Source organism: Lolium perenne, chromosome 4, assembly GCF_019359855.2.
Source record: "Lolium perenne isolate Kyuss_39 chromosome 4, Kyuss_2.0, whole genome shotgun sequence".
Classification (NCBI taxonomy): domain Eukaryota; kingdom Viridiplantae; phylum Streptophyta; class Magnoliopsida; order Poales; family Poaceae; genus Lolium; species Lolium perenne.
In genome coordinates this window covers 141,925,452-141,949,225 of record NC_067247.2, presented here as the reverse complement: position 1 = coordinate 141,949,225, position 23,774 = coordinate 141,925,452, and the positions used below count along the sequence as shown (strand labels likewise).

The 23,774-nt window shown below is 41.7% G+C and overlaps 1 protein-coding gene and 1 long non-coding RNA gene across 3 annotated transcripts; one reads left to right on the top strand and one right to left on the bottom strand.

The window, feature by feature from the left end:
• Nucleotides 1–318: 318 nt before the first annotated feature.
• LOC127294073 (uncharacterized) lies at nt 319–11,697 on the bottom strand. 2 transcript variants are annotated; one of them, XM_051323821.2, is made up of 18 exons: nt 11,506–11,697; nt 9,137–9,314; nt 8,880–9,015; nt 8,566–8,717; nt 8,185–8,268; nt 8,054–8,116; nt 7,282–7,419; nt 6,996–7,205; nt 6,782–6,895; nt 6,035–6,084; nt 4,402–4,564; nt 4,198–4,320; nt 3,696–3,824; nt 3,514–3,612; nt 1,583–1,672; nt 1,412–1,496; nt 1,189–1,319; nt 319–800 (listed from the first exon to the last, which is right to left on the bottom strand). In XM_051323821.2, exons 2-18 carry the CDS (start codon nt 9,263–9,265, stop codon nt 636–638), a joined length of 2,061 nt encoding a protein of 686 aa, XP_051179781.1. In that variant the 5' UTR covers nt 9,266–9,314; nt 11,506–11,697; the 3' UTR covers nt 319–635. The 2 variants fall into 2 exon arrangements, with proteins under 2 accessions (XP_051179781.1, XP_051179782.1); XM_051323822.1 differs by lacking the exon at nt 11,506–11,697 and having other exon boundaries at nt 9,137–9,329.
• A 7,958-nt stretch (nt 11,698–19,655) lies between these two features.
• On the top strand, nt 19,656–23,276 carry LOC127348669 (uncharacterized). Its single transcript, XR_007879869.1, has 4 exons — nt 19,656–19,917; nt 20,017–20,134; nt 21,557–21,682; nt 22,842–23,276. It is a non-coding gene; the product is annotated as an uncharacterized lncRNA (long non-coding RNA).
• Nucleotides 23,277–23,774: the final 498 nt, after the last annotated feature.

The following is a 23,774-nucleotide window of genomic DNA, read 5'->3' as shown; positions in this document are numbered from 1 at the left end:
ATCCTAGTGCACAAACAGACCCAGCCTTCGTTTTCACCTCATACACTTTACAGGAAAATTTTGGTGCAAGCAACCAATCACGCCCTTGAAGTTTTGAACGCGATAAGAGCTCCACCAACATTAGTCCTGAAGGCATGCACTCAAACAGACCAGCCAGCACGCGTGCAATTTTTGCACTTAAGAACGTATTTATAGGGCAGAATACAATAAAACCCACATTAAACAAGCAAGAAAATAAGATAGACTGAAACGTCTCAATTTACTAACTACCTAGCAACACACATTGCAATAAAAAAATGGACATAGAGGCAACCGAGATCATGTAACATTCTACTCTAGGATAAGAGGCAGTACAATTGATACTTGAACATGCTCCTTGTTAAACGACTATTCTACACCCATGAAAATAGAACCATAGGAGAAGAACATAGAACATGACACTACAAGATTTACAGGACTACTCTGCAGCGACAACTATACAGGCGGTAGGCACAAAAGAGGTGCAAAGAATTAGTTGGCTGGCCAGCCATCATCATACGGCCCTAAACTTCTACTAATTACACAACCTACAGGAACCAGCCCCTGCCGAGAGAGACAGGTAGCAGCGCTCTATCACTATTTCAACAACACTAACACTACTGCTGTGGCATCATCTTGCGCCGATGTTGTGCCATCTTTGCATGTTGAGCCATTCTTTCATCAGCTTTCTTCCTATCAGCATACATCGGGAGGGAGCTAATCTCATTGATCTCTTCTAGAAGCTTGTCCTCGGTTATATTATCAGTGATGCTCCTCATTACCTACAGATAACACAAAAATACTGTCAGAAGATTATAGTAATTCCACTGCCTCAGTTTGACCAGGTGATGTCTTCAGTTATTAAAATCCATTGAAGAAAAGATAAATGTTTCTCATGGAACGCAAAGCAAGAAGGAAGTGAATCAAAAATGCTAACAAGCTAAGGAGATAACCTTGAAGTTCACCTATTGCAACCATGAAAATAACAAATTATCCAGCTTTAGAAGCAGTGTTCTACTGGAACTTCTTCTATGCATAAAATATTATGATGCAACTTCACAAGTCAATGATTCAAAATGCAGCCATCGATTACTGAGTTTTGTCGAAATGATAGATAAATGTTTTATATGCAAAATAAGTAAATTCTAGAAAAGGGTTAGGAGAATCAGCCTTGCGATATGTATTGATATCATTTGGAGTCGATTTATCGGCTCTAACGCGCATGCAGACCCAACATTGCTCCTGCTTATTCCAAGAGCACTCAACAATCCTCCCGGAGATGGACGATGGATCCTCTTCATCTGCATATGTTTCAGAACACTAGCATAAATATCGAACAAATAAGCTTCATCAGAAAAAATAAATGAACATAAAAAATGCAGGAAATGCTTACTTGGAAATACCATCCGAGTACCATCCATGAGTTTCTTCTTGCCCCTCTCGTAAAGGAAAACCAGCTGGCGATTTTCATTGCCAACCTGCAGCAGTTAGGTATGATGAAATAAACACCACCTTTTAAAAAAACTAACCATATTACATTTCAGAACAGAAGGGTGATACACACCTCAAACAAAAAGTCAACTGAATTCATTTCAGGGTATTTCCACTTGAGAAGACCTTCGTGCGTTCGAGTTACGTACGGATCATCCCAGCCCTAATGAACATGAACAAATGAAAGTATGTGTTAGACAAGACAAACTGTACTTCTTGAAGCATCAAATGAATTATTCCCAAACACAATAGAAATCGCCAATGAGAGGAGAAAGCATGCATAAACCGTTACAGACAGTCAAAAGAAGCTCAAGGTCACAGGTAGGGAATCATTGCAAAGATTCAAGTCTATAACTGCATCAAGAAATACAGCCCTCGGTTGTACAAACCCTCAGCCGTATCTAGAACTAACAGGCATTCCAAGCCTGCATAATGAGTACGTCATGTCAGAAAAGGCACTACTATAGCAATGGGCCTACATCAAGGCTTAGGAGAAAGATTCAATACATTTTGCCTCCACATGACCCTACATTCTCAATAGGAGTCTAAGGAGATGAGCCAGACACCTCTAGCAATGGGCCCACATCAAGGCTTGGGAGAAAGCTCTCACGCTCTCCCTCCCTTCATCGCTTCTTAATACATTTTACCCCCACATGATCCTAGATTCTCAATAGGGGTCTAAGGAGATGAGCCAGACAACTCTAGCTCCAAAAGGAGATCCACAGGCAGTTGTGAATGGAACAGTATAAGTAGACAGGAGGAGCGACCTGACTGTAAATTCTCGTGGGGTCAAGATAAACCACCCAAAGAAGCACCGCCTAATCACACGTAATCGCCATTATTTAAAGTACCAGCTTTTTTTCTATTCTCGCCTTCTTTCCCCTAATATTGCTCTATCCGTACATCCATGGAAGGCAACAGGCGAACCATGAGAGCCACCATGCTACTAGAGGCTGCCAGAATGAGCGATGAACGGCTACCTGACAAATTTCTAGCTTGGAGGCCTTCTACATTTCCATAAAAAACCCTGATCATACTGCAGTGTAGTCGCCACCCAAAACCAAGTCCACATTGCAGCCATCTCAGCCTGTTCGTCTAAACACCTCTGGCTACCCATTCGATTTCCATTTGTGTGCAGACTTTGTCCTATTGGGTTGTTCAGCAATGAATGGTGCTAACTGATTGTAGCATTCGTCCTTGATGTTGATGCAATTTTGTCTCTGTTGCGGACTAATAAGAAATTGGTGTACAGAGCAGCATGGCTGTTTTGCCCCTTTATTTGCTATATATGGTGTTAATTTATATTCTGCTGTCAACTGTCAAAGTGGCTAATTTGAACCAATCCCATAAAAGTACTGCCAGCTAGAAGCAGTACTGAGTGCAGGAAAAGTAGTATGGCGTAAATTAAGATATGACTTAATCTGAAGAGAGTTATAGCAAGGAACAATATAGTCTAATTTCCTCAAAATGCGCTTTTAGTGTTTCTGGAGCCAACTAATGAGTGAAACCCTTTCCTAAGAAAGATCTAAGATCCTCATGGGAGTAGATCCTTGGACGATCAGAATAAAGGGGCTAACAAATAAGGATAAGATCTACCAAACAGGCCTACACCAAAAACATTACTGCTGGTGCAAGGTGAACTGGAAAATAAATTTGCACCTAACATCCAAACTGATAAATTAATTTCACAGTGCTACCACAAAAGCCTTTAACTGTATACTGATATACCACATTTTCATGCTTCCAAGCATCTCACAAACAGATTACTTGTGTACACAGGTGACTAATAGAGTAAGCACAAACTGGAATAAACAGTTCAAATAGTACTTGAAAGTCCCGGTAGTTTGCAACATCAGGGAGACTAAATGTCAATACTTTTCTCTCCCTCTACTATTAGTAGTAACTCCAAAGTTGTGTTACAATGTAGTTTCCCAAGAGGTTCTATCAACATAAATAATACTATGTACTTATTACAGCTTTCAAGTAAAGCCACCAATAACATACCTGAAATATCAGGCCATCAGCATCGTGGCAAAGTTTTGGAATAAACATCTTCAGTACCTTTTTTGCTGTAGACAGCAGCCAAAAATCCTTTCTCCGGGCCTGGTAATGCACCCAAGCATTAGAAATGTAACTCAACTCATCGAGATGAAACATGAAAATTCAGCACGTTTAGATAAGTTCACCGAAAATAGCTCCATGTCATATCTGTACATCGGACTGCTCTTAGCACCACTCTCAAACTGTTTTCTCTCGTTATAGCGTGGCCGAATTATTTCATCTTCAATTAATCTCCACCTTTCAGCAAAAGGCAACTGCATAAAAAATTCCACGAATTGAAAGCAGTACTAAGGCCAAATATTAATTTGCGGTGATAAGGGCTAGCTGTAAACAAATCCTACCAAAAAAAAAGTAACTCATACTGGTAAAATAGTATGTATAGTCAATGCCATCTTTAATCTTAACTTCAACAAAGTTTCAACCAACAAAATCAGATGAAAACACAAAGGGAAACTGTGATTAATGTTTCCAAAAACATGTGCGGCAACAGGATCATTATAGTCTCGTTCATATAATGTTGGAGGTAAAATGACTAGGAATGGCTCACAGCAGAGAAGCAAAGCATTAACAATACACGGAAAAACTGGCTTCCAGGTAATAAAGTATTGAAGGGTGCTCGGCATATACCTTTGTTTTAGACACTGAATCAAGTGCCATCAGATCATATGCCAAGTACCTCCTTCTCAATCCTGAATCTGGTACTGTATCTATAATCATTTCCCCATCAATCAAGGTCATATGATGTGAGCCCTTCAATTGGCAAAGAAATAATGTTAATTTTTAAAGCAAAAATGCACCACAATTGTTTCTCCAGCATAAGAAGAACTTTACTTCATTAAAGTTCCTACGGGGAAAGCGCATCTGAACTCTCCTAAAGCAAAAATTCCGATCAATCAGAAAACAACCATCCCTCATTATAAGCATCATATATCGAGTTCCATCAGCTTTCCATGTAGCATAATAATACCGCTGTCTAAGTAGCTGCAGATTATCACTGCATGCAATAAACAAGAGAATTAGATTAAAAGGGCTACATAGGTCACCAGGAGCTAAACCAATATCGTAAGAGAATTCAGAAACAATGAAATTTTGCTGAACCATATGCCTGTTTACCTAATATCTAAATAAATAGTTTTTTCTCACAAATAACTGTACAACTAATCGCTGCCTTAGTATTAACTTCTACATATGACTCGGAACTAGCCATCACTTGTTCATGTTATGAAAGTACAAGGACAAACTTTACGAAAATTTACAGGCCCTTGATTGTTTTCATACCCTTGAAATAACAATTGTTTTCTAATTAAGATTAGCAAAAAACACACCTATTCTTTTTTTTACGAGCAAACATATTTTTTGTGCAATGCACGTTTATCCAATATATAAGTTACGTTATCGAAAAAATAATGCCTCCAGATTTATAACTCTCTTTTTGAACTCTGCACAATTTAAATAATATCAGACAAATGATATAAAAATCAGTGTACTTTATTATAACAATTAAACTGTATGCTGTGGCAAACAAGGATATCAGCACACAGGCAGATCCAGTTGTAGGGTGAAACGGTAGCCCCTCCAGAAATGCAAGTTTATTTTTGTCAAAAGAAGCTCAGCAGAACCTATCAACATGTGATCTAGTTTTGAAGATGTCAACGCAAGTAACACAACAGTAAATGCGGTTTGTAATTTCGACACTGCGTTCAAATGTTAGTTGATTTTGGATTTTAATTTTTCAACAAGAAAACCATGCACGCCCCATCACTCCCCCAAAAAACAGCATGCCCCGCTGCATGTGTCAAGCAAAGGAACATCCAATGTCATGCATAAATGTGATACCCACCTAGCTTTCGGGAAGCCTGACCTCTTTTTAGCTATCCCAATACTTTTTGGACTGAAAGACTTAACTGAGAACAAATCATCACTTTCTAATATGTGAGAATGGGGACAGGCTTTACGGACAAATTGAAGGAAATTGATACGTAAAACAAGGATTCCAATCTCCAGAATTGTGTAATTTCAACTCAACAAATGCATGCATTAATTAAAACTAGGTGCTGATTTGCATGTTCTTATTATGCTTCATAAGAATTCCTACTCCAAGCTACACAAGGAAATAGCCAAGAATCAGGATGCAAATAGAAAATGTAAGAGAAATTTTAGTGATAACAGAAAGATGGACGAAAAAACCTGATTCAACATTCTAAACATTACATAGCTTACGAAAAAACCAGAATTGTGTAATTTCAACTCAACAAATGCATGCATTAATTAAAACTAGGTGCTGATTTGCAAGTTCTTATTATGCTTCATAAGAATTCCTACTCCAAGCTACACAAGGAAATAGCCAAGAATCAGGATGCAAATAGAAAATGTAAGAGAAATTTTAGTGATAACAGAAAGATGGACGAAAAAACCTGATTCAACATTCTAAACATTACATAGCTTATGGTTTACTGTTGGTTACCTGTTAAGAGAAACTGGGTGTGATCCTGGAAATTGTGCATGCCCTCGCGCCTATAAAAAAAGGATGTAAGAAAACTTGTTTGGCAGTTCCACATGCACAAAATTGCAGATACAAAAAGGTTGATAGATGGAAGTGACAAATGGAAGTATTGCACAAAATAATAGCTATGCACAGGCAAAGAGCCAAAGACACTTAAAACATGATCTTCACCTGCCCATGATAGCATGTTCCTCCCATGCCATAGAAAATTATATACTATATAATTTGAGTTTCCTAATAATTCTTTCAAGACTCCACTTGGAAAATGCAAAATCACATCTTTGTACAATCTTTCATAACTTAGTAAAATAGTTAACCTGCTGGTGCCCATGTAAAACTGTCACGTCAAGTACTGTCTGCTTGCTTGAAAATTGAAAAGCAAGGCCAAAACTGGAACTGGTAATAATAGCAAGCAAAAAATGGAACTAGCAACATTCAACTTTACTCCCTTTGATACAAGATATAAGATGCACGCATTCTACAAGATTTAACTTTAGTTCAACTATATGAGGATTACGTGACACATAATTTATATAATCACTGGTCAAAGTCAAAATTTGGAAAAGTGTGTGCGCGTAATATTTTGGAAAGGGAGAGTACTCGACAAATGGCACCGCTGGTGCTTGATGCTATCCTCAGTCTGATATTAATCAACACACACAAAAAAAAAAAGAGTAAGCTGGGGCAGGCCAAAGATATTATACTTACAGGGGCCAGTTCAAGCAACCGATAACATACAATGCGTAGAGCCTCTTGCTGATCAAAAGGTACAGCATCTCCCAGCACATCATCATTAGTTATGACTTTTTCCTCCACCTCGTTCTGCAAAATACAAGGTGGTGTCTCATGAGCAAGAAAACACTAAAGGGAAGCAGCCTACAATTACTTGGAATCGTTTTACCTAAAGGAAAAAAATACATACATGTACCGGTGCAAGATCGCCAGCATCGTCATCGTCATCTTGCTTAGCTTCACCATTTAAATCAAGATCAAAAGGGTTCTTCCATTCTGGAGTTGAAGGGCATGCTACAATCATATTCGCAGGAACCTCGTGATAAAATGAATACAAGGCTTCAATGTAGTCCCTCTTATATATTCCAGGAGGTCGCCTTTGAGAAAATATATTTATTGCCTAGGAAGAAAACTGATGTCAAGGCAAACAGTGGAATTACGCTGAATGAAATACATTCAGTGTCTAATTGCCCTACCTCAGCAACCCAAGAGATGTGTGTACGCATGAGGTAATGAATAATCATGAAGCCTGTGCGATTATGACCATGGGTACAGTGAACCAGAACATATTTTGGAGTCCTTGACTGCTTTTGTCGTTCAAGAAACGTCATCACCTGAAATAGCAAAATATTACATAAGTAGCTTATGAGGAACTCTATATAAATATGGTAGTTAAAAATGACCTACATGCAGATCAATTATATTCTACAGTACAAAAAACTAACCAAGTCGAGTTGAAGGATATCTCATTAAGAAAACAAGAAAGTCGCAGAAGCCTACAAACGACAAAGATCCATATGCACATGCATATAATCAAATTTGTGCTCCCAACATATTGTTACAGAAAACAGAGATGAGAATGCAACCACTATGCACTATTCTAATTAACTGGAACTCCAAATGAACAGGTACAGGGGATATAAGAATATAACAAACGGAAAAGAGCTAGATCCTCAAATTGAGTAACATGATGGGTCTAAAAAAAACTAATGTGTTCACGTAGCACAAAACATGATAATTATCAACCAATCCCAAAGAAGTGGACTGTCATGAAAGGCAAGGTGCCATAGATGACCCACCTTGCAGTATAAAGCATGGTGTGAAAGAAACATGGGAACAATTGGGGTAAAAGCGATGTCAAATTATATCTGGAATTAAGAATCAGACCCCTTCGCAAATACATACACTATCCAGAGTATATTTTATCGACGACATAAATATCTGTATCATTAAAATTGCTGCTACTACCTCATAGACAAATGCGTTAATAGATTCATTATCTGGTACAGCATCTCTTCCTCTGCAAGGAATCTAAAAAAGGAATATGTTAGGAAAGATTTTCTTCAACATACAAAGTTTTTTTAAAGCTAAGCTCTCACCTTGACATACTTGGTACCTTGGTTTGTCCATTCTGCTGATGAGTAATATCTAGAAGTATTTGTCAGATCAATGACTAAACCTATCTGTAAAAAAAGAAGAAGTTACAAATTTAAACAGAAATACAATTATCTGCTGGTAACTAACAAGAAATCCATCCATACAAATGAAAGGTGCGCCTAAAACCCTTGTGGTACGAACAAGAAAAGGTTAATACTTCAGAGTTAAGTAAAATAAAAATGTTTTAAGTGCACTTCAAATTGGCATATTTCTCTTGTGTGGCTATATATCAGATATCCAGAACGGTATCCAGTTTTGCATACGAGGTACACCAAACACACATATATGGTACACCTATAAATTATCAACCACCCAATACTTACTTCACGGCCAGCTTTTCTTTGCTTGTTTATTACTTGTTTGGAAGAATATCTTTTGCCAGGAGGAACCGATTCGTTGAAGGTTTCATCCAGAGGAACTTTGGAGGGTATGATTCTATCTATTGGCTCACCAAATGCAGGGCAATCCAACCATCCTGAAATCACAACATGAAAATACAACTATTAGAAATCCACTCATGAGGAAACAATATCATCATAACAAAAGGTTGTCAGGAAGAAAAGCAAGGATTCAAGATAGAAATATATATTGTATACACAATTATATAACTCCTTAGGAAAGTGTGGATTCTTCATACCCTGAGGTGTCTCTTTAATCCGGCCTCTACCAACTTTGATTGGAGGTGCATATTCATTCCTAATCTGCTGAGGATGTTGCCTTGACCCTTCATCTTGCTGCTCTCTCTTTAACTTCATGCGTCTCTCTTCACGCTCCTAGTAACAACAGCAAAATTTCTCATAAAAATGAAACATTTAGCAGCATCAAATAGTACAGGATCCAAAGTGAGCATTTCACGACAAATGGAAAATTATAACCAGAACTGGCATTACATACCCTTCGCAATGTTTCAACAGCAGACTCAACATGTTCCTCTTGTGCATAATCAACCTCCACAGGTTCTTCATAAGGCTGTTCATCTTCTTCAGGCAATGGTGATGCGTTCAAATCCATAGAGAAGGTCATCAAACATCCACTGCTTCATATATCCCTCAGATCAAGTTGAGATATGCACCTGAAAACAAACACATTCTAGATTTTTCAGGAGTCATTAATTAGCTGAAGCACAGAGTAAAAGTCTTTCAAACAATATTTGCAAAGACAACCAACTTTGAGATACAAACAGCACAACAGACCAAAGAAGGAAACCAAGCTAGAAAAACTGGGTAAATTTCAACTACATGGCTGAAGGACATGGGAAGAAGAAACAGTTTTGAGAGCTTCATTCACACGCAATTGATGCATTTTTTGAAAAACGGAGGATCATATGAAAGGGTTTCATTCTTATACTAACCACGGATAAGCAAATACACATCACATAGCTATTACCAAAGTTCCTCTTGCTGCTCACAGTACATTTTTACCTACTCTCCCACGTAAAGTACGCGATGTTCAGTTCAGATAGAAAAATAAGCATGAATAGTAATAATGATAAAAAAGCAGCAATGTGTCGCTTAAGATGCCTAGGCTTTTGAGATCAGGTGAGGTAGGCGCTAGGCAGAGACAAAACTATAAATTTTGGAATAGCGCTGTTTTGAACCTTAATGGACAGTGCAGGATACGATTGTGGAACACATACAAGCGAATGAAAAATAATAAAATACGGGGTTATTTGTCGGAAAACAAAACCCCATAAACCATGCACAAAGCCACAAACATAGTTCGTTAGTTTTCCTCTTCACAAAAAAAATATAAATAGATTTGGAGAGAAGCTTAGTTTGATCGACCCAGTTAGCTTATGCAAATTAAAAATTGGATTTAAATTAAGATCTGAAGCCATGGGGTTATTTTCTGGATTATTTCTAGTTCATTTGGTATTTCTCCTAGTCCTAGCTTAATTGAATGCTCAGGGTTGTTCCAGATTTCAAAATCATTTTCACGGCTCATTCATCGCTCTCTAGTCTCTACTCCCCTTAACCATTCTGCCAAAGCCCGTCTCTCCCTTCCTCTGCACCACTTCCCTACCCTTATCTTTTTCCCATTGGCTGCCGAGCCAGATGCTTTCCTTAAGTCTAACCTCTTGAAAATGGAAATTCCTAAATGGGGGCCCCCAAAAAAAAACTGATTTTCTGGTTGTTACTCAGCAAAGATACTGACCAAAACTCAACAACTAGAATGAAAGAATAAGCATGTCAGACATGGAATCAGAAAGAAACCATATATTACAACGTGTAGTGCCAGTACTGCAAATATACTGAGTAATCTCTGAGAAAGGAAATGTCTGGTTCAACCATGACACGGAGCAGGTTTGAGCATCAAATGAAAACAAGAGTTTCATTTTGTCAAAACTATTAGGCACGTAATACTGATGAAACAGAACAGGAAAAACCTACCTTCGTTCAAAAAAAATTAAGCTAAAACCTCCTTTGACGCTAATAGAAGTAAAAAAAACGTGGATTCTTGTGTGAACAGCCCTTCATACTTGTGCTTGGTTTTCTTTCATTCCAAAGTTGAGCATGTATTTCAGAAAAAGATCTTAATATCAACTGACTGAGTTTGAAGCAAATAATATGAAGCATGGAACGTGTAACATTACTTGCATATTATTACCCCACGTATGGTGGGCTGCCCTATGTATATATGGCCCTGGTGAACAGAAGAAAGGCGGTGCAAAACACGAATTATGTGACTTTGGCACCGATGAGCGAAGGGCATTGTCCAAAGTCTAGAAGGGGCTCATAATTCATACACCAGAAAGGGATATGCATAGAGAAAAATAAGGCGGTAGGGATTAACTCGGAGCATGCGGAGACTTGCATCAGTAAAATGGCGAGAGAGAAAACCAGTGAATTACTCCGGCCTACTCTCCCACATCTCCAGCCACACAATCCATAACGGAAAACACCATCCCTCGAGCATGCGAGAATTATTGCCACACAATACAAGTGTTTTCCGGCATCATTAATGCTTGGCAAATGTAATATTTCCAAGTTGGGAAGGTAACTGCGGCTCGCGGCTAGGGGAGGCGAGGCGAGCGAGCACGCATGGAAATACACAAATAAATAACCAACCAGCCCGCACCATTCCGTACCCCGTGAACACGTTCAGCCTAGGGTTCGCCCCCCAATAAGTGAACAACCCGCGCCCCGCGCGCGCGTGGAACCACCACAGTGCTCCGCGAGCTAACCATCGAGGCGAGGCGCGCCGCGCCGCGCCGCGCCGAGAGAAGGGGGCGGAAGAGGAGGGGATGGGTTAAGCGTACGTACCTCGCGCGCGAAGGCGGAGGTGGGCGGGCGGGCGGGGGAGGCGCCGAGCGTTCCGGCCGGCGGAGCAGCGGAGGGCAGGCGGTGCCCGCGCCGGCGAGCACCGCGGGGTGGTGGAGGAGATTGGGGGAGGGTTTAGGGGTGGGGCAAAGGATCTGCAGGTTAGGGTTTGGGAGGCGCGGCCATGCGATGCGAGGAAACCGGTTCGAGCCGATGGGGAAGGGAGAGAGAGAGAGAGAGATAGGCGAGAGTGAGTTGCGGTTGCGGCTCACCTTTTTCCAGCGTGCCACGTGCGCCCGTACGCTGATGGCACGGCAGAGGCGGTACTCCGCCTCTTCTCAAAGGGTACTGTTCCAATAATCCTCCGACTATAATCCTTGAAGTTTATAGTACAGGTTCAGGACAACGTGCTAATAAAGATAAAAGTTCAGTTTATTGCAGTCCCAATTGTTCCAATAGTATCAGGAATGTTGTCAAAGGGACATTGCAAATCACAAGGGAAGCTCTCTCGGAGAAATATCTGGGGCTGCCTACAGCTTCAGGTCGGCTCACTGAACGCCATTTTGACCATATAGTGGAAAGATCTAGGTCAAGGGTTCAGGGATATAGTGAGAAGAAAATGTCGTGTGCTGCTAAGGAAGTGCATTTGAAGTCTGTGATCCAAGCTTTATCGACCTATTCTATGAGTTGTTTCAAACTCACAAAAGGTTTATGCAAGAAAGTAATGGCAGTGATGTCAAAATACTGGTGGGCTGGGTCTTTGGACAAAAGAGGAATGCATTGGCAGTCGTGGGAGAAGATGGCAATCCCAAAAAGCAAGGGAGGACTTGGATTTCGGGATCTTGGGATTTTTAATGATGCAATGCTTGCCAAACAGGCATGGAGGTTGCTGGAAAGACCTGGAAGTCTTTGTGGTCGGGTGTTACTTGCAAGGTACAGTAAAGGAGGGGATGTTTTATCTGCCTCTTGTCCTAAGGGAGCCTCACCAACCTGGAAAGCTATTTGTAAAGGGAGGGAGGTTTTACGAAAAGGTCTAATTCGTAGAATTGGAGATGGCCGAACGACAAAGATTTGGCATGATCAATGGATTGATGGAATTACGTCAATGAAACCCTTGGGTAGAGCTGATGATGATCCGGTGCAACTTGTATCAGATTTGTTACATGACGACTCTAATCAATGGGATGAGGAGAAAGTGCAGCGCATTTTTTTCCCTGCTGATGCAGCAGCTATTTTGAGTATGCCAAGACCGAGGTCCTCCCAGGAAGACTTTTGGGCTTGGGGTTGGGATAATTCTGGTGTGTTTTCAGTAAGGTCAGCGTACCGGGAGTTGGTTAGGCGCAATACAATTTCTAATGATGGTACAGGGTCCTCAACTGATGATTCAAACACCTGGAAACATCTCTGGAAACTGAAGGTTATGCCAAAGATTCGTATTTTCTGGTGGAGAGTAATTAAAAACTTGCTCCCAACTGCAGGAGAATTACATAGAAGGCATATTAAGGAGGTGAGAAACTGTCCTATGTGTGGACATGATAATGAGACTCTGTTCCATGCTCTTACGGAATGTGAGCATGCAAAAGTCTTTTGGGTGGCGGCTCAAGATTTCTTTGAAGTGAAATTGCCAAAACTGAACCCTGCAACCTGGGCAAGAGATATTCTTGATCCCTCTTTGATCAAGAAGTATGATGCAGCTGTAGTGGTTTCTGTCATGTGGGCAATTTGGGGAAGTCGGAATAAATATAATCATGGAGAGGAGAAATACCAGCCGTTAAAATCTATGGAACTGGTTTATGAATTTGTAAAGTCGTTGGATATTCCTATGACTGAATCAGTGATTACTGATAGCATTATTCCAAGGTGGAAAAGACCACCAGCTGGATGGTTGAAGATAAATACTGATGGAGCTATCTCTGCATTAGAATCATCGGCTGGTGCAGGAATAGTTGTCCGAGATGAAGCTGGGGAGGTGGTTATGGTGGAGGGTCATAAGTATTCGCATATTTCCGATCCTTTTATAGCAGAAATGCTAGCCTGTAGAGATGCAATGCTGTTGGCTCGTTCGAAGGGGTGGCTTCGAGTTGCTATTGAGACAGACTGTCAAACAATAGTGAAGGTGTGGAATGGAGGAAATGAGCAACGGTCTCCGTGCTCCCAGTTGGTTAGAGAGATGAAGTGTTTACTCTCGAATTTTCAGGGTTTTTCAATTAGTTTTGTAAAAAGAGAAGCGAACAAAGTGGCACATGCCTGTGCGCGAGCTGCTCTTTCTTTAGATGTTTATGTAGTCTCTTATGATACTATCCCTGGATTTCTAGCTGAGGTTGTTCAGCTAGATTTTATATCGTCGATTGAATAAATGCCAATGGGCGAATTCTCAAAAAAAAATAGTGTAGCTAGCTGCTCCCACACCAGCGCCCCCAAACAGTCAGCCTCGATAGATTTTGAAATTTAAATACAAATTTGCAACACGTAGTTCGAACGAAATTTGTACAAATTTAAAACGAATTCAAACTAACATACTAAAAATAAACATCTAGCGGCGCGAGGAGTCGAAGGCGCTCAAGTCCAGTTCGTCGCCGCTGGATGACCCGAAGGACCAGCTGTCAGCGTCGTCACCCTCCTCCTCGTCGGCCTTCTCCTCCTTTGGCGCCGGCAGCTCGGATGGTCCGGTGAGGTCGACGTAGTTGGCGTCGTGGTCCCTGACGGACCACGCCGCTGCCTTCCGTGGGTCGATCGCGATGTGACTGTAGTCCTCATCGACGCGGGAGCGGCAGCACGACCCCGTCGTCCAACGAACCGGAGCAGAGGAGAAGCGCCGTGTCGCGTCGTCGCGGATGACGACGCTGATACGTCTCAAACGTATCTATAATTTCTTATGTTCCATGCTAGTTTTATGACAATACTCACATGTTTTATATACACTTTATATCATTTTGATGCATTTTCCGGCACTAACCTATTAACAAGATGCCGAAGTGTCAGTTCATGGTTTTTGCTGTTTTTGGTTTCAGAAATCCTACACAGGAAATATTCTCGGAATTGGACGAAACAAAAGCCCACGGTCTTATTTTCCACGGAGCCTTCCAGAAGTCCGAAGAGGAAACGAAGAGGGGCGACGAGGCGGCCACACCCTAGGGGGGGCGCGGCCCCACCCCTGGCCGTGCCGCCCTATGGGGTGGGCCCCTCGAGCGTCCCCCGACTCTGCCCCTTCGCCTATATATTCTCTCCGTCGCGAAAACCCTATTACCGAGAGCCATGATACGAGAAAAGTTCCAGAGACGCCGCCGCCGCCAATCCCATCTCGGGGGGATTCAGGAGATCATCTCCGGCACCCTGCCGGAGAGGAGAATCATCACCGGAGGGCTCTACATCACCATGCCCGCCTCCGGACTGGTGCGTGAGTAGTTCATCCTTGGACTATGGGTCCATAGCAGTAGCTAGATGGTTTTCTTCTCCTCTTGTGCTATCATGTTTAGATCTTATGAGCTGCCTATCATGATCAAGATCATCTATATGTAATGCTACATGTTGTGTTTCTTGGGATCCGATGAATATGGAATACTATGTCAAGTTGATTATTGATCTATCATATATGTGTTGTTTATGATCTTGCATGCTCTCCGTTGCTAGTAGAGGCTCTGGCCAAGTTGATACTTGTAACTCCAAGAGGGGGTATTTATGCTCGATAGTGGGTTCATGCCTCCATTGAATCTGGGACAGTGACAGAAAGTTCTAAGGTTATGGATGTGTTGTTGTCACTAGGGATAAAACATCAATGCTTTGTCTAAAGATATTTGTATTGTTTACATTACGCACAGTACTTAATGCAATTGTTGTTGTTTCCAACTTAATACTGGAAGGGGTGCGGATGCTAACCCGAAGGTGGACTTTTTAGGCATAGATGCATGCCGGATAGCGGTCTATGTTCTTTGTCGTACTGCCCTAAGTAAATCTCATAGTAGTCATCATGATATGTATGTGCATTGCTATGCCCTCTCTATTTGTTAATTGCCCAACTGTAATTTGTTCACCCAACATGCTATTTATCTTATTGGAGAGACACCACTAGTGAACTGTGGACCCCGGTCCATTCTTTTACATTTGAAATACAATCTACTGCAATCATTGTTCTCTGCTGTTCTTTGCAAACAAACATCATTCTCCACACCATATGTTTAATCTTTTTTTACAGCAAGCCGGTGAGATTGACAACCTCACTGTTAAGTTGGGGCAAAGTATTTTGATTGTGTTGTGTGATGACCCACAAGTATAGGGGATCGCAACAGTCTTCGCGGGTAGTATAACCCAATTTATTGATTCGACACAAGGGGAGACAAAGAACACTTGGAAACCTTAACAGCGGAGTTGTCAATTCAGCTGCACCTGGAAACAGACTTGCTCGCAAGGGTTTATCAGTAACAGTTTTATAGCGATAGAGTGAAATAATGAAATAGCAGAGTAACAGACAAAGTAGTGATTATAGTAAACAGCAGGATTAAAATACTGTAGGCACGGGGACGGATGACGGGCGTTGCATGGATGAGAGAAACTCATGTAACAATCATAGCAGGGCATTTGCAGATAATAATAAAACGGTGTCCAAGTACAAAGCAATCAATAGGCATGTGTTCCAATTATAGTCGTACGTGCTCGCAATGAGAAACTTGCACAACATCTTTTGTCCTACCAAACGGTAGGTGGCAGGGCCTCAAGGGAATCTACTGGATATTAAGGTACTCCTTTTAATAGAGTACCGGAGCAAAGCATTAACACTCCGTGAACACATGTGATCCTCACGTCACTACCATCCCCTCCGGTTGTCCCGATTCTTGTCACTTCGGGGCCATTGGTTCCGGACAGCGACATGTGCATACAACTTGCAGGTAAGACCATAAACAATGAATATCATGATGAAATAATAACATGTTCAGATCTGAGATCATGGCACTCGGGCCCTAGTGACAAGCATTAAGCATAACAAGTTGCAACAATATCATCAAAGTACCAATTACGGACACTAGGCACTATGCCCTAACAAATCTTATGCTATTACATGACCAATCTCATCCAATCCCTACCATCCCCTTCGGCCTACAGCGGGGGAATTACTCACACATGGATGGGGGAAGCATGGCTGGTTGATGGAGAGGCGTCGGCGGTGATGATGGCGATGATCTCCTCCAATTCCCCGTCCGGCGGAGTGCCGAACGGAGACTTCCGGCTCCCGAGACGGAGTTTCGCGATGTGGCGGCGTTACGGAGGCTTTACGGCGACTTCGACTTCTCCCCGTGCATTTTTAGGTTGAAGGCAATATATAGTCCGAAGGAGGGCGTCGGAGGTCGGCCGAGGGGGCCACACCACAGGGCCGCGGGGCCCCCCCAGGGGCGCGCCGCCGTTTTGTGTGGGGCCCACGGGCCGCCACCGACTTGTCCTTCTCGGCTCCGTCGCATTCTCGGGAAAATAGGGCCTTTTGCATAAATTCCGAGGATTTTCCCGAAAGTTGGATTTCTGCACAAAAACGAGACACTGAGCAATTCTCTTTGAAAAGCAGCGTTAGTCCGTGTTAGTTGCATCCAAAATACACAAATTAGAGGCAAAACAATAGCAAAAGTGTTCGGGAAAGTAGATACGTTTTGGACGTATCAACTCCCCCAAGCTTAGCTTATTGCTTGTCCTCAAGCAATTCGATTAACAACCGAGCGATAAAAGAACTTTCACGAACACATTTGCTCATATGATGTATATATTCTCATGCTATGGCTAACACTTAGGCAGTTCATAATGAGATGCATACAAATAAGATCATCTAACAGCTATGTCAATCATGGAGAGGTACCAACAATTAATAATAAGCATCATGAATCATGTCTATAAGCAGGATTGCAATGTTCATAAGAGAGTATGATAAAGTGGTATCTCGCTTGCCCGTATTTCATCGGCAAAACATAAATGCCCAGGCACCTCTGAAGTTCATAGACAGACTAGAAGTAGTGATTGTCAAAGATAAAAGCATCAAAGTTATACCACAATCAATCATATTTTGGGACAAGCATATTATACTAAGAATGACAGTTGTGCTCTCAAGATAGTGCTCAAAGAAAGAATGGAGACACAATACAAAAGTAAAAGATTGACCCTTCGCAGAGGGAAGCAGGGATTAACATGCGCTAGAGCTTTTCATTTTTAAAACAGGAGTAAAATTATTTTGAGAGGTGTTTGTTGTTGTCAACGAATGGTAATGGGTACACCAACTACCTTGCCAACCGGACTTCCAAGAGCGGCTCCCATGAATTATTTTTATGTTTATGCGGCACTCCTTCCAACCTTTCTTTCACAAACCATGGCTAACCGAATCCTCGGGTGCCTGCCAACAATCTCATACCATGAAGGGGTGCCTTTTTATTTTAGTTTTATTATGATGACACTCCCCCCAACCTTTGCTTACACAAGCCATGGCTAACCGAATCCTTCGGGTGCCGTCCAACAATCACATACCATGGAGGAGTGTCTATTTAGGTTAATTAATTCGGGACTGGGAATCCCATTGCCAGCTCTTTTTGCAAAATTATCGGATAAGCGGATGTGCCACTAGTCCATAATGAAAGTCCGTCAAGAATAAATGACAAGGTTGAAAGTTAAACACCACACACTTCCTCATGAGCTATGAAACATTAACACAAATTGAGAAGCATTTTGAAGGTTTTAAAGGTAGCGAATGAGAATTTACTTGGAATGGTTTGAAATGCCATGCATAGGTATTTATGGTGGACACTTTGGAACAACTTGGTTTTCAGGTGTTTGGAAGCACGAGCAGCATTCCCGCTCAGTACAAGTGAAGGCTAGCAATAGACTAGGGAGCGACAAATCAAGAGAGCAGTAACTGTCATAATCATGCTTGCGGCAAAATAAATTAACAGAGGCATAAAAGTGATACAAGAACTCTGAAGCAATATAAATCATTGAGGCTTAATTGACTTTTATTCAGTCATATGCATGCGTGAGCATGTGCCAAGTCGATATAAATGAATTATTCAGAGGAGGATACCACAATGACATACTTACTTATGAATAAAACAATGCAAGCAAACATCCATGACATGCTACTCATATTAATAAATTGGAGCTAAACATGAGAGATCATGAACTACTAGACTTTCTCAAATGACATATACCTCACATGAACCAACTAAGTATGCTCACATGGATGAGTATATGTACAAGAATGAAAACAAATAGAGTTCATACCAGCATCTCACCACAATCCAATTGTCGTAGATCGTCATTATTGCCTTTCACTTGTGTAGCTTGGATAATATGAAATGAAAATCACGCTCCAGCCACCGAAGACCATGAACTCAAGATGAACTTTACAAACCAAAGAAGAACAACAAATATTTTTGGTGTTTTCAAATTAGAAACAAAAACAAAAGGAAACAAGCAAACAAAGCAAAATCTTTTTGGGTTTTCTTGTAGCAAACCTACGATAGCAAATAAAGCGAAACAAATTCAAGAAACCAAAGTAAACAAATGGTGAAGAGAAACAACAGAAATATTTTTGGTCTTTTTGTGTTTTGGGAAAGAAACAAAACAAAAACAAGAAATAGCAAACTAGAAGACTCACATAAACACAAAGCAGCAGAAATTCGTCAAACTTGACAGCAGTACAGTACTCGATTTGTAATAAATTCTTCCACTGCTCAAATCGAAAAGTGTTCAACTAATGAAAGTTAGATAACAACCTGGGGAACATGCACAAATATTGGCTTCGCAAAATACTGTTCTGGCTATTTTTGGGAATTTTTTCGGTAACAGTCCAGAATCTGTTTTCAGACAGCACTTCCCCAAATATCATCTCCCTCTCATTAGAAAACCACTCAAACCAACAAAACAAGTATATACAAGTATCCAGCAATCATCTTTACTATTATATTTCAGTTGGTCGTACGTCATACAACGCGTTTTGATGAAGGAGATTAGGAGCATCTGGAACGTTCAATCTACATCCTATGGCAGCGTAAATTGTCCTGGTACTTGGCATAGATAATTACCCTTCGTTGCCACCGCTAAGTGGAAAATAACGATTCGCACCGAGGGCTCGTTTGGTTTCAGGGGATCCGCCCGGGATCCCGCTTATTCCTCGGGTAGATAAAACATGGGCCGCACCGCCCCGGAAATCCCGGGAGCGCTTTCCACACCTCCAGACGTCGGGAACGATTTCCTCGGCTCGCTCTCGCGACGGTGCGATGCCCCTCTCTGACCCCCTCCTCCTAGCGGCCACGAGCAACGCCCCCGCCGAAATCCTCCTCACTCCGCAGACCGCGAGCGACGCATCCACCGAGATCGTCCTCCTTGCACTACTCCACGCGGATGGTCCTCACCGCCGACCAGATCCGTCGCCAGATCCGCCGCCACTTGGTAAGCCGATCCTGCACTACTTCTTCTCGTTCATCTACCCACCACCGTGAATCCGTGATGCTGCCCCTGCTGACCTCAAGATGAATTTGCTGGCCCCAGATCCACAAGGAACAGCCATGGTAGCAAGATCTGTAGCATGGCATGTACGAACGCAGCAGCACATACATCTAATTTGTCATTCTTTTACTACCGCACATGCAGTTCCGGTTCCTTGAAGGTAATTTCTATTTTACTTTACAAACATAATGATAGCTTTCTGTAATGTTTATGCAAAAGTTTTATCTAGAAATTTTCATAAATACATTTTCCCCTTTGGCCATGTTCTTGCATAATGTATCCTATAAAATCCAAAACGTCAATGTAGATTTTGGCCAAAACAGGAGGGTTGCATCTTGTTTCCTGTATAGAGTATCCTTACCACGAATTGTGGCATGCATTTCTGTAGAGTTCTGTTTTGGTGTCTATTAGTAACTCTGTTTATTTGATAGATAATTGCTAACCAAAACATTTCTTAATTAAAGTAACCAGAACACTCACAGCTGTTTGAAGGAAACAAAAAGCAAAATAATCGCATCACGCCATTTTCAAATGCCAGCTGAATAGAGAGATCTTCCTCAACACCAAGGGCCCAATCTTTCGAACTTTTGGTTGAAAGAAGAGATTGCTGCCATGGACACGTACTCTCTGCTTGCCTTTATAGATGGTGCCTGTATAGTTGCAAATTCCAAAATCTACTTTAAAATCATGATCTATTGTTTAACTTGGATTTGAGATAAATGCATGGTTTAATTAGCCCTTGCAACCAAACAAGCCCTAAAGGAATAAACAGCTGCGACCTAACCCTAGCACAGGGTAAAAGCACAGGTCCTGCTGCCCCTCACATGTCCCCCTCCCGGCCTCCCCTCCCAAAGCTGTCTGCTTGTAGGCAGAGCCACATGAGGTTGGTCGCCGTGCGCGGCCGAGCAGAGGGAGGAGGTGCGCATGCTGGCCTGGCGTCAATCCCGTCGGCGGATCGGCTTGTGCACCGTCTCCTCCTAGATCAGCGCCGCCTACCGGGAGATGGCGACGGTGGCGGATGCGATATGCGGCCTAGCAGAGGAGAACGCGCCTGGCGGAGGAGAACCCGCACCTCCCGACCTGACGCCTGCCGCGCCGCCGACGTCTTCTTGGCCATTCGCGACGCAGCCGACATCGGCTCCGTCTGGATCCCAAGCGCGGCCCCTACTTGACATCGCCTTGCCCGCCTCCATTCGACCTCGACATGAGCTCCCTGCCTAGGAACTCCTCCACGTCTTCCACGTACGACATTTCTGCTGCATCGTGCTCAAGTCACGAGGCCAAATCCTCCTACTGGCTGATGGGCTACTATCGAAGTGGTCATATCCCCCTGCCATCCACCTGACCCACTCCCTGACCCACTCCCCATCTATGTCGCTCTCGCATTATATTAGACCAAGGTAATGATATTCACCATTATATATGATCTATTTTGTGCAATCTAATACCGTGTGGTGGCGTTGTGCTCTTCAGGCGTGGGTGGTAGATGCGATTTCTTTTCTAGATTTATGGATTACTGAATTATGATTTGTTTGTTGGTAGCACAAGGTAACTTATTTGTCATTTGTCCTTCTGCTTCTAGCATGGAATTTTCCAGGAGGCACCACGACTGGTCATTGGAGAAGACGTATCTGGCACTTTATGGTGGCTTGCACTGGTCGCACCATTTGTTCATGTATTCTCTGCTGCAAATTTTATCCCATGCTTGGTAAGATTAAACAGTTTTCTAGGCTGCAAGAAAATTAAATGTCATGGTCCATCCAAGCAAATTCTAACATTTGTAGTTGTTGACACCATAAAGCTGTGATAGATAATGATGCAGCATTTTCTTACACGCTCTCCCGATTGTGTTTTTTATTGGGAATTCTGTGTACCAACTTCCAACTAGGAGTGGTATTTTTTATTGACTCCAGCGTGACTAAGATCTTGTATTTGTGGTACAGTGTCAATCTCTCACTCTTAGAATTTGAGAATTCTTCTGATAAATTGTTGTTCTGTTGTAGTGGATATAACGTCTCATAGAAGGTTTGTAAACAACTTTTCTTTCTACTCTCCTTCTAGCTATTTATCTTAAGATCGATGCTGGACTAGAAAGCGAGCACAGGCCTGGGCATTTACTTTTCATCAGATAGATTTCATATCCCCCGACTGGCTCTCCTAATATTCATTATTATGAGATCATCACGCATGTCTGGATACCACTTTGTTGAGTTTCATCTTGTGTTATGACTTATGACGCTCAGTTGTTGTCCTTAACACGTTCTATAGGACTTAAGATATTCCATACTATATAGGATTAGCAAATTAGCGAAGTTCTTGATTGAAAAGCTTGCGTCCAGATTCCGAGTTATGTTCAAGCGCACAGTTTGTGAGAGTTTTTATCTATGGACATATTCTTTCATCAAGGAAGTAACGGACAAAATGCAGGTCTCTAAAGTTAGTACAGTTACTATTCTTAATTTAAATGAAGGAATATACTATAGAAGTGTAGAAGTGTGATAATTTTGAATCAATTACTAAGGCCTTCATCTATTTCCCTATTTTTACCTGGTGGCTTCAGTAAGTTGGCGACATACGCGACATACAGTGGATCTTGGTGCTCGGCAGGTTGCAACGAGTATTTGTTTTTGTCAACAACGATAACCATGGCCCGAATTTATATGTGCCATTAGCTTTTCATTTGACACAAATTTAGAGTTGCGTGCTGTTTAATTTATTTTTCACTTGACTTGTTATTCAGAGTTAGCCTTAACTTTCTGAAACAGTTTTGAGCAAAATAATGTGTATGCCCACTACTACACTTTTTAATTCTTTGCAGCTGGACAACTTGGGTAACCGATTTCTGTTGCTGCCTTTCTTTTCTGCAGTTAACTTTGTTAACGGAGAAGTCAATCCTTAGCAATCAAGGGATGCCAAATGTGTGTTAGCGAGGAGGAATCCACGTCTGGTCAAGAAGCGGTGGTAGCTGGCTGTCTTATCGGGAATGTGATGACCCCATTCTGGTGGTCACTCAGGTTCGTCCACGGACATGCGCAACACCTGATGGGAGCATGATGGGAGCACGACTGCTGCATGATACACAAATACAGCCATGGCCGAGTTCAGTGGTTGAACAAAGGCTCCACATGTAAATCTTTTCCATTTGTGTAAGATGTCAGCTATATATTTTACTTATCAAGCAAGAGATGACTATGGTTACGAATCTATGTTTGTGGATTCATTTGGCCTCAAGTGGAATGTTTAGAGGACAAATGGTACCCATCGTATATATCTAGAGACCGCAAGAGTATTCTTAATTTAAATGAAGGAATATACTATCTGAGCGGTTGTAGATATATCTTGCCATTTTGAAAACTAAAATTCTGTCATTACTTATGAACATTTTGACACCATAGCTGTGATACTCTTTTTTTAATTTATTGACATTCATTATTTTTTGTGCAAAAAAAAACAAGACTTGTCATTTATCGTGCTATAAACATGTCTTATCTTGTAGTATTGCGATTATTGGCAAAATAAAGCTGGCTTTTTTCTGTGTTCAGCAATGTATCCTAATTTGGGTGGGTCTCAATTGAATTGTTAGAAATATTTATATATTTCATGGAAAAATATTAAAAATAAAAAAAATTTAAAAACCGTAGCAACGCACGGGCATTCAACTAGTAATATGCAAAGAATGAGTGATGCCGGTATACCTCCCCCCAAGCTTAGGCTTTTGGCTTAAGTGGAGTTCAACCCCAACGAGGGTCGCTGTTCCTCGCCGGTGGATAATGCATGGCGTAGTCATAGTAAGGTTCCTG

What these genes read in the sequence shown, in the direction of transcription:
- LOC127294073 (XM_051323821.2), bottom strand. Translation starts at nt 9,265, where the DNA reads ATGACCTTCTCTATGGATTTGAACGCATCACCATTGCCTGAAGAAGAT. An exon ending in GGTTGCTTGAACTGGCCCCT is followed by an intron (nt 6,085 to 6,781) that starts GTAAGTATAATA and finishes CTTTTTTTATAG; the next exon opens with GCGCGAGGGCATGCACAATT. An exon ending in ATATCAATACATATCGCAAG is followed by an intron (nt 801 to 1,188) that starts GCTGATTCTCCT and finishes TGTTATCTGTAG; the next exon opens with GTAATGAGGAGCATCACTGA.